This window comes from Pocillopora verrucosa, chromosome 8 (assembly GCF_036669915.1).
Source record: "Pocillopora verrucosa isolate sample1 chromosome 8, ASM3666991v2, whole genome shotgun sequence".
In the NCBI taxonomy this organism is placed as follows: domain Eukaryota; kingdom Metazoa; phylum Cnidaria; class Anthozoa; order Scleractinia; family Pocilloporidae; genus Pocillopora; species Pocillopora verrucosa.
In genome coordinates, this window is record NC_089319.1 from 11274581 (window position 1) to 11285859 (window position 11279).

The window sequence follows — 11279 nt, forward strand, 5'->3', positions numbered from 1 at the left end:
GAAACTTTAGAAATAATATTGCTTAGGGGATCGGATTAAAATCTAATGGTCTTCCACTGTGCCACTCAATCAATCCACCGTCCGCTGATAAGAAGTAAGGCGCAAAAAGAAGGTTTTGAAACAAAGATTACAAGGAATGTATGAGCTCCTGCTTATGGCATGGATATTTTCGGGTTTTGATTTTTGTGGATAGAAAATAGCACTTGATCCTCAAAAATTTAGAAAAAAAAAAAATCTGCAAAACAGAACTCCGCAAAAGTTTTACTCTTAAACAATGAAAAATCATTTGCATTCGAAGTAACTAGACATACGTGCATACACAGGAGTCCATTACTTAAGTAATGGGCTCCTGACATACACGAATCATCTACTGTCCAGTACCCTCTGTAAAACTCGACTGTTACAAAATTTGGAAATATGAGGTTTTTTTCCCTAGTTAATGAGCTTGCTACTAAACAAAATATCTGTTCGCAGCAGGCATCCTCCGCTGATCCACGGACTCACAGTCTTAGGGTAGGATTGTCTGTTGCGAGCGGTCAGCTTGTATGGTTTTTTATCTTCTCTCTCCTCATAAAATATTCAGGCACAAGAAATTTGAACTGTTTATTAACAGCTTTTTTTTGAGAGTACACAAATTGAAACTATACACTGAAAAGTGAAGCTAAATGTATTCTACAAAACAAATAAAAACCATCTCATCTTATGAACTCTACGTACAAAAAAAAATAAAAATGAAGTCGTAATTGCTCGAAACTATACTGAAATTTTGTTACAGTCAATGTTCCTAATAATTCTAAGAGAGTAGTACTGAATAGCTAAGCTATAACCCGCAGGCAAAATAACAGAATAAAACTTTTCAAAGCCTTACTTACAAAAAAACTGTTGTATATATAATCTGTTTTACATGTGATCACCATTGATAGTTTTTACTCTATGCAGTGAGTTGCCTTCAACCGAGGCTAAAGAAGTTTTTCCTTCAGTGAGATTTCCCATCCTTCATACAACGGGTAACAGGTGCCTCCCGTTAATAAATAAAAACAATATCGCTCTTCATTTTCTCAAACCTCGTTCTCAGGTGTTCTCCCTTCCTCACTCGAGAAGGAAAGAGAGAGGACCCCAGGAACGAGGTTGCAGTTCCTCACTTATTCAAGACTTTTGTTGTTAAAAGAGGTGACCAAAGCCTTTAATCGGTCGAAAGACGATAAATAATCGATTCATAGTCGGTCATCAGTCAGCCCACAATTGGTCGACTGTGGAACGAACATTGACCGACTGTTTGACGGATAAGTTAACGAGATTGTCGGATTGGATACATCGACTACAATTGGTCGACTGTGGACCGAACATTGACCGACTCTTTGACGGACAAATTAACGAGATAATTGGATTGGATGCGTCGCCTTTGTCCGGGATCTGGTCAAAAGTTCCTCTCTTATATCGCACTACCCCGAGTAAACGACAAGCTTAAGCCATCTTCTGTTTTCGCTTTCTTTTCCTCCTAGTAGAGGGCGATAAAGTTACATGATCGCCGGAATAAATCCACTCATTATATTTGAAATTAATTTTCTTGTTATCTGGTGTTTCTATTTTCACCTATAAGAGAAAGAGAAAGAAAAAAGGTTGTCTTCCATGCGAACACCAAGTGGTCTGAAATGTTATCACAGGATTTTGTATCATCAAGAAAAGAAAAAAGGCGTCGCGCCAACTTCGCGACATCGAACTAAAGATGCATCAGCTTACCAAATTCGCATCGGCAGTTCATCCACCTTTACCCACCTCTAGTTGGTGGTAAGCTCGAGCAAGAGACTAAAGCCGTAGGAAGCCTGGGTAGGGGATCAAGGGTAGGGGGGCCTTTACACGCCACTGCTCGATATTCTTTTAAGCAGACACAAACTACGATACTTTTGCGAACCTCAATCATGTTTCAACCCTTAAGGCCAGTTATTAAAGCAAAGTTTAATCTTTTTTCATCCAAACCGCACTCTAAAGAATCTTGAATCAAGCAGGAAAAAACCTCAAAACTTAAGTTTCTGCGAAACTGTCAAAGGGCTTCTATTTAACACTAAAAGAAAAATCTAATAACTTCAAAACCTCCCTATAAGGAACTTTCAAAGTCCAATGATCGTCAAAAACCGCCGCCAAAATTGGATCTCGTTTCAATAACCGATGCTGAGAGCCGGTTATTTACATGAGGTCTAAGCCAAACCGCAGTTTTACGCAAGCAGTGGGCCTTTCTCTATAAGAGAAATAAATACCTTTCCACTGCTAGCTTTTGAACCTCTTGACACAGTTCACAAAAATAAATGTTCGGATGAAAGATTGAGCAAAATTCGTGATAGTTTGGAACGCGGTTTTGCTACACGACGTCTAAAACTTTGTTTAAATAACTGGCACTAAACGTTTCAGTGCTAAATATCAATAAGGGTTGGAGAGGCACAGTAACACCGATGTATAAATGAACCACGCTTCTTTTCTCGTCCTGTGCGCCTTTAACAAGTTGTTCTAGTTTTTGTTGTCTATGCGTCATAAAAACCTGAAAGCTTTTCCAAGGATTAACGACGGAAAAGAATTTTTTTCTTACTTTTTCAAGTTTCCAACCATTGAACCAGCTCCAGCTACTTCCGGCCAACCTGATACGAAGCCTTATTAATTCTCCAACAGCAGGAGAAATTACGGGAAATGTATCCTTACTGAAAATGATAAGATTTCAGACATTAGGGACCTTTAATCATCACATAAGAAATATTTTTTGGGTAACAAGTATCATATAAAATGTCTCTTTATCAGTTCTCTATACTTGTTAAGTCAAAGGCAAGCCTCAAAGAGAGCTTGAAATGAAAAAAAGCGTCAAATTTTCCAGCTTCGTACGCAAGCACCCCGCTGTCATGACGAGCGGGACGTCAACAATCGGGCGAAAAGTGAACCACTATGAACGGCTTATGCTTAACCACGATACTCATCTGTAGTTTTACGAACAATTTTGTTAGACGTGAGGAGCGTCCCGTCTGTTTGATATTTTTAAAACAGACTTAGGGCTTATTTATGTAATCTTTGAACATGTCAATCTACTTCTTTGTTTGGTTTTATATTATGATTATGGTAAAAGTGTTCCCGGATCCTAAATTATTACAATTTTTGTAAAAGCACTGATGTAAAGTGCTAGAAGTAAATGATTATCATTATCATTGTCACTATTCATATGGATATTAATCCTCTTTTGACTAATACGAAAACATCACTTCCAGGAACAACCAACGTGATTGAAGCCAAATTAAGATAAGACAGCAGGTTTGTTCAACTAGAAGGTAACAGATAAAGCAAGTAGTAATCTTACCTTCCCCGTTCAAATGGGTCTGGAACATCTTCAGGAGATTCCAATTCTATCTCTCCCGAGTCCCCTTTCGCTCCGTCAAGTACAATATCAACCCTTGAGTCGGTGCCGGCCCAGTAATCATTAGACGTGTAAACAGTGACAAAGTAGAGCACCACTATTGCACAATGTAATTATTAAAAAAAAAATTTAGCTGTACAACTTTAAAGAAGAGCATACCGTTAAAGTTAATTAATCTCGGAAGGTCAAGATTTGAAAACGACAAACTGGTTTGCGTGACGCTGATATCTGGTTGTGCAATTTTTTTGTTTCTATGTCTTAATGTCGAAACTATTTCAGCCATCATTCCTCCTGTTCATCCATCCATCCATTTATCTACTTTTCTATTCATTCCTTTATTCATTTTCACTCATTCAATCAATCAATCTGATTTATTATCTACTCGATTCCTTCATTTACCCACATCTTCCTTTTTTAAATGTTTGCTTCATTTAATCATTTTTCATTCCTTCTTTTTTTCATCCATCCATTCAATCATCGGCGCGTTCATCGAATATTTATTCACTGATTGACTGAATCTTCAACCTACAGAACAATCCATTCACCAAAGCTAGAGGTAGATACGATAAGTGTATTACAAAACATACATTCACTTACGATCCGTCCGAAGCTGAGGACATTTGTATAACATGTTTACTCTTACAACGTCCAATGCTGAAAGTCCGTTTTCTTGCCCCAAGGTCATCTTGGGGTCGATGAGAGCTTGGATTGTATCTTCACCATTTTTGCTAAAAATCTTGTTGTTATAATGCATAATAGAGTGAAAATCGTACGGTAAGTTGCCGTTGTCCTGGTTATACGTCTTGAATTCTGACACTCCAACTAGAAAGAGGAAATATCAAATTTAAAGGTAAACAGAGCATAAAACTGTGAAACATTTAATCTGAGTGAAAAAAAAAAGATAACACCTTCTAAAGGTAGTTAATATTGATACTAAGTATATACCACACAGGTAAATAACACTCATTGGCTGGTTCGGAAGTGACTAGCAAGTATTATTCACCTGTTTGACTTTTCAAATGACTGCTTGACTAATTAACTGACTTACTAACTAACTGCCTGACTAACTGACAGACTGACTGACTGACCGTGACTAAATGACTGACTTTTGACTCACTTAATAACTGACTGACTCTGATCGTGGACCGAATCAGACTCACTGACCGAACCAGACGGCTGACTGAATTGTTTGGATAAATCTGTTCTAAAGCAGCTCCATACAGTATCTGAAGTCATATGTTAGTTCACATGGTAAGTGTCATCTATAATTGAATTTCTGACAAACCATCCAGAATGTTTTGAGTTAAGATAGTAACGTGTCGATCTCTGTCTTTTCGACTCTGCTCGTGCAAAAATCCAAGGGCGTGCATCAGTTCGTGGGTCGCTTTCCCTTTCGTCTCACATCCTTTACCAAGTGAAACTTCTTGTTTGCCACCGCGCCGTCCAATCATAGAGAAGCATCTGTCAATTCAGATCAGGGAATAATCAGCTAAGCAAGACATGCCGAGGTATTTAAAAAGCCGCGAGGCTCAACTTTCATCAAAAGAGGAAAAGTTTGTACAAAGACTGTGGTACTGCGTCGGCGGAGGGCATTACAAAATAACTTGCTTCCATCAACTAAGTTGAAAATGTAAACTGGCCACCGTAAAGAGTCTCTAAAGCTTACGTCTCGATTGTTAGCCCTTCATCGTGTGGTGAATGAGACCTTAGCACTGTGAAAGGGATTGATCATTTTAAACTTGGCTCTAAGTATCCTTTTTCGTTACTTGTCTAATATCCATTCTTATTCATCCATCCATTGTTCGTGCATGCCTGCGTGCGTGCACACTTGCGTTCGTTCGTGAATGAGTTCATTCCTACGTGGGCTATCTTTTCTTCATCAGCCTCCATAGAGGCCACATCAAACGATTAATACATATGCATGGAGAAATTAGAATGGAACATCGGTGCAATCTTTCAATTCCTTACCCTGGACCACTGAAAATTTCTAAATAATCTTCGTCTTCGTCCTCTTTCTCTTCGAAACGAAGGCAGGTCCGCTTAGCAAATTCTTGGACGGCTGCTAGAAAACCATTTACCATATCATTTCCTGAAAAGAAAACATCAAATAATACCATTTATCATGTCGCGTATAGCGTTACCTTACTTGGAAAATTATCAAATAAATTCTTTAAAACTCTTTTAGATCGGTGGCAAGAGAGCTTTTTAGAGACTTACCCTATAGCATCCAGGCTAACGAAATTAATCTGAACGACAAGAGCAACCCATAGTCAATTTATAGAGAGTATATCTGTATTACAAAGCCTCTTGGAATATGCAACATATTTCTTCGCGGGAAGTCCCAGATATGACTGAAATTGCTGATAATTTCCTGATAAGGTCTATTTTAAACACGCGATATATTTCAAACAGAGGCCCTCCTCATGAAAATCATCATCATTATCATCAACAACACTGAATTGTAAATAAGCTGAACTAAGCGCTATGATCTATTGGAGGACAGACGCATATATAACGTCACCATTAACACTTTTTGCTTATCTAGTGCATAAAACAAATAGATTCCATATTACAGTTGGTCTGTTTGGTTATAAATCACAAAAGACATCAAAATAAGTGTCACACTCGACTGCGCTTTCCTATTACACCTTGACATCATCTGTGATCTATCATTGAACACACACATAACAGCAAGGAATCAATTTGTCAATTTGACAACAGTAAAATGGAATGAACGTGGAAAGAGTAAGGGAAATAATCATTTACGTGTTATAACTTTTCTTACCGAACAATCTACTGTAGAATCCAATGTTCAGTGTATAGGGTATTCGCACAATTTTGTTTCCGTCTATGATTGTTTCGGGCCAGTAATAACTCGCACCAACTCTTCGGTTTAGGATAGCACCACGCTTTTTTATTCTTCTCATATAATGCTCAATAAAGCGCTTATCAACCTTCATGTCACCTTCGATAATAACTGTTATTGGAGAAATAAGAGCAGTTGCATTCTATTTACTATTATAGAATAAACTGAAATCCCAGGGCCACTAAACATTCTGTTAAAGGGGGTGAAGCACTTGAAAAGAGTTTGGGTGGAGTTCTTTCTTTCTACTATCCAATTGAACGCAATAAAGCGCCATTAAGTTTGAGGTTCGGTAAACCAAAAGTAGAGCAGCCATAGTTTCAAATCAGAAGAAAGAAATATACGATACGGAGCCAATGAGTACTCGAAACAAAAACAAGCAAACTTTCTGAAGTGCAGGAAAACGCAAGTGACCAAGTCGCAGTTAGTTTAGCCCGGAATCGCACTGGACGAGAAACTGGTACTAATTTTCCAGCCCAATCATACAGCGTGACAAAGTAAAGCCTCAGGTCATCAATCAGGACTAGCTGACCATCTCGGTTCATTTATAACGAGAATTTCATTATTTACTTAGCAACTGTCTGCCTATATTTTACCACTATTCTGATGGATATGTTTCACTCATAAATTGATTTATATGGTCGATCAATTCTGGTTAATGGTCAGCCTTTACAACTGTTACACGATTTGTCGCGAGACTCGAACATCGTGTATGTGCACGTGGGTGGGACGATCAATTGCGTGTTCTTAACTCAGTGATGTTTACAAAAGTGGTCAGTCCTTTCTTAAGACCTGCTTTAGAATCTTTTGACCACCAACCGAGTTGAAAATTCTAACCTGTTGACTATTTCAAAATGTTTTGAATGAACTATCGTTTCTGATTCAACTATAAATCAGATTTGGAATCTGGTTCACCACTATTTGTCCTTTTGAAGCAATAAAAGTGACTGGACCGCCTCCTCTACGGAGGTTCTCGACGAGGTTAACCGTTAATAAAAGAAACAACCAAAGTTTAGCCGTTTGGCAGAAAAATTGAACGCATTCAACATTTAACCGGTAGTCGTGAAAAACGTTAACCGTAAAAAAATTTCTAATGTAGTAAGTGTCATTATGAGAGTACCATAACGGAAAAATTAACCATAAGCCGCAAGAATGGCCAAAATTTTAGCCATCACCCCATCAAGACCCTCTTTATAGAAATGCAGACGACGCCCAATTCAGCCGTATTTCAACCTTACAGATTATATTCACCATGTTTGGTTTTGACCTTGTAACTCCCTAAAAAACTAGGGTTTCCCTAGCTCAATTTTCAGATCAAAGTTTAAGCACCACCCACCCCCAAAAACCTATTATTTTTCTATTATTCAATGGACTGGTTTCCTTAAATTGCAAAACACTTGATGAAATCCACGTTACTTTAATCTTTGTAAACTTTACTACCCCTGCTGTTGCAGTGACATGTTAATTACAAATCATATTGCTCACGAGTGTTAGGAAACCCGTAAATTTTGAATGTTACTCTTATGTCTACAAAAACACAAACTTAAAATATGTTAACGTCAAAGGCATCTTACCGAATTCACTTCCATTCACAGCTTTTCCATGTAACCGGATAAAGAGTAGAAAAACTACGAGGGACGTTAACGCAGTTTGAACGTGGTCGACCCTCATCAGACCCTGTTAGATCGACCCTCGATAGAACTTTATCACATAAAACATCATCCTTTGTGAAATCTGCTCTTTGTAACAGCAAAAACTAATATTTCGAAAAAAAACACGGAAAACGTAGGTCCTACAATACAACATCGACGAAAGATTTACACAAAAAATTATATCAGTGACACACTGAATGGTCTGGTAATTCTCATGTTTTATTTTTCTTGAGTACCTGCCCAGTGTAAATACACAAACAAAAGTTCGCCCAATGAATTGGTTCTTGTTTTGAAAACAATTTTTAGTAATGATTTCAAGCACCAGCTTGATTTTGTAAGCTTAAGTATATCGATGTAATTTCAAACCGCATAAAGAACATTATTTATGCTAAATTAAACTTACAATCAAATGTCATTCGATCGCTTGGCCATCACTGGAGCAGAAAAATGCGGCCGCCTGGGACAGAGTCATGTAATGACATCAAGCTTGCAAGACAGACATGCGTGGCTCAATCAAGTTAAATATTTGAATTCGGCTCATAGCCAAGTGGGCGGGATAAAATTTACTTTTAATTAGCCGGAAGAATTCACAAATATGGCAATCGTAAGGTTGACTTCCTTTGTTTGTGGGGGAGGGAAGGGTAATGGGGTAAATAACGAGAAAATATTTATAGATTATTGTAAACGAATGGCTATCTTGTGTACGTCATGGGCGCGGTCATTACTTGTACTGGACCAATCGAATTTTAGAGGTTTTAAGATAAGGAAATGAATGGCTCTAAATACGGGAAAAAGAGATTGAAATAGGGAGGTTGTTGTTGGAATGAGGTTAGTAACGGCTAATCTGTTAATCTGTCAAATTAATCAATTATCGTTAAAAAAAGTTGACATGAAAACCAAATATCTATGATGAACGGAAGGAACAGCCTTAGAAGCCATTATCCACCTGTGATATTACATCAAATTTACGAGTCTTGTTTGTGTGTGTTTAAAGTTTTTATAAATCTAACTCCATCTAATGAAGATAATTTTACCCCTTATGCTCAAGAATGGCAACCATGGCTGATAATGGAGATGTCTGATTGTCTCAGAAATTAAGTTGAATTATGACCATTAAAAATATTACAAATATAAATTTGGATGTGGTTCACCCTTGACTTTGTACATAAGCAAGCGCTTATTTGTCAGCGTTGGAAACCTAACCTTCATAAGTTATTGTGAAAATAATATCCTTGACTCTGTTCAATACCTTCAAATACGTATGTCTCTTCCAAAAACTTGGATTCAAAAGATAGATAGGTCAGCTGTTATTTTAAATCAAGCCTAAGATTTTATGATCAACTCAAATAAATATAAGGATCTTTGCAAGCTTAAATTTGGACGAAAATTATCTTTACAGTTTCTACTCACTATTTTCATAGAAGTAGTATTGCCAGCTCGTAAAAGATTATGAAAATTTAATCCTACATTTCATACGAAGGCGCTGTATGTTAGAGTTGTAAGTCGTGGCTCCTCCTTCTTAGGTCCACGGAAGGAAACCGTTTTTGTACATGTTTGTTTGTTTCAATATCAGAATCACAAGCATGGAACATCTCACTTAGTGTATCAGACCCTTGCTTTTTATTGACGGTTTCCTCTTCCATTTCACAAGATATTTCCACAGATTCCTCCGATTCTGAATTTTGCTGGTTTTCATCATCAAGCCGAACAGAGAATTCGACGGTTTTCATTGCTGCCATCTCAAAAAATGCGTAGTTTAGTGCCTCCTCGTAAAACACCTCTCTCTGGTAAGAATGGAAGTGCGATGTTTGCAAACCTTCTGTGGAGAAGTTGCCCTTCCTCAAGTCGAGGTTTGCGGTATCGAGGTCAAGGTCGTTTGCCTTCGATTCCTTCTCTTTTTTCCTCTTTTCCTTTACTGCAAGGATGATAGCTTGGACAATGTCAGGAACACGTAGATAGTAAGTGGCAAGAACCACAAGGATGATAAATATGATGACCAGAAAGGGTGTTAAGTGCCAAGGGAACTTCAAAATTGGTGGCCTGTCTGGTTTACCCGTTGGGCCTTGAGCTGGAGGAGAAAAATTAGGTTTTTCAACGAACCATCAACTACCCCAGCTTAAAGAAAAAATAAATTTAGAAATGCTCCAATTTTTATTCCAAACCCGTCCGATTAATGCAATTAAACGTCATCTCACGTTTTTCATCACTGAATTGGTCGTACATGTCTTTTCGTATCAGTCTCAAGTTCATTTCTACCACTAGTGATATCGTGAAAATTTGTCCAATGTTTTATGTTCTTGAGCAGAGAGGGGCGAGAGTAAACGTCACACCTCTTTGAGTGCCCAGGAACTGACATGAAACGTTGATCCTAGCCAAGGATGACCAAGGATCGAAACTTAAGATCTTAGGTTCAGTTCGCTAATCATTAGCTCGCTGCATTTCGCATTAAATTGTGAGCTCGAAATTTCTATCGCGTGACCGTTATCATACATACAAAGCTAGACCGAATACTCTTATCATTTTGGTAGAATCTACAAGTTGTTCAGATTTTAACAAGACCGGCCTATATGTTTATTTTCATTCATTTTTTCAAATACTGTACACTATCAAGTTACTCACTTTACCCAATAGCTATAACGGAATGACTGACGAGTAGAGCAGCAAATCAAATTGCAGCATTTGTGAGAGAACAACAGTTGATTTATACTAATTACCGCTACACTTATAACAAGAAGTTAAGAAAATTGTAATACGTGCCATGTCACTGCCTTTTGTACATTCTGCGGTTATTTCGAAGCTATTGTTATCCTCATACGTACCTACAATTGTTGAAGAGGTGGTTGACATTGGTGACGATGATTGAGGGCCTTGAAACGAAGTGTAAACGTGTATTTCAGTAACAAATCGTCCGTGAGGAGTCGATGACGGATCGACTCTTGTATGAAGCTTTTTTCTAAAGAAATTTCGCGATGACGTGGTTTTCATCAGAGTAGTCCTGTCTCCCAATAAAGGGTTATGAGCTGTCGCTGGAATGGAAACAGGCGAAGAAGATTGAAGCCCTTGATGAGCTGGAGTTGATAACGAATACATTCTTCCAGAAGGTTGAGCATAAGTCTCTCCAGTTACAGGCGTGTTACTGTCTTTCCGAGAAGGGAGCGAAAAACTCGGGGTAGCTTGGATTCTCTGAGAAATGAGAGTGACCAAACCTGCAGATTCTGTGGAACAACCAAAATTTAAAAGAATCAACCTAACGAGAGAAATCAACGTTGACACACGTACGTTTGGCCTTAAGTCAAAAAAACGTCGTCTGATACACAAACGTTGAGCCTCAAGTACTAACTTTTTGAGGAGAATACTGATGTTACAAAGTACC

General features: G+C 38.0%; 2 protein-coding genes across 2 annotated transcripts; both read right to left on the bottom strand.

Moving 5' to 3' along the window:
• Positions 1 to 708: 708 nt before the first annotated feature.
• Positions 709 to 8004, bottom strand: LOC131779229 (hatching enzyme 1.2). Its single transcript, XM_059095758.2, has 8 exons — positions 7829 to 8004; positions 6177 to 6368; positions 5360 to 5480; positions 4677 to 4852; positions 3989 to 4213; positions 3335 to 3488; positions 2582 to 2690; positions 709 to 1593 (listed from the first exon to the last, which is right to left on the bottom strand). Exons 1-8 carry the CDS (start codon positions 7923 to 7925, stop codon positions 1465 to 1467), a joined length of 1203 nt encoding a protein of 400 aa, XP_058951741.2. The 5' UTR covers positions 7926 to 8004; the 3' UTR covers positions 709 to 1464.
• A 1390-nt stretch (positions 8005 to 9394) lies between these two features.
• On the bottom strand, positions 9395 to 10891 carry LOC136283159 (uncharacterized). Its single transcript, XM_066171511.1, has 2 exons — positions 10726 to 10891; positions 9395 to 9974 (listed from the first exon to the last, which is right to left on the bottom strand). Exons 1-2 carry the CDS (start codon positions 10889 to 10891, stop codon positions 9397 to 9399), a joined length of 744 nt encoding a protein of 247 aa, XP_066027608.1. The 3' UTR covers positions 9395 to 9396.
• Positions 10892 to 11279: the final 388 nt, after the last annotated feature.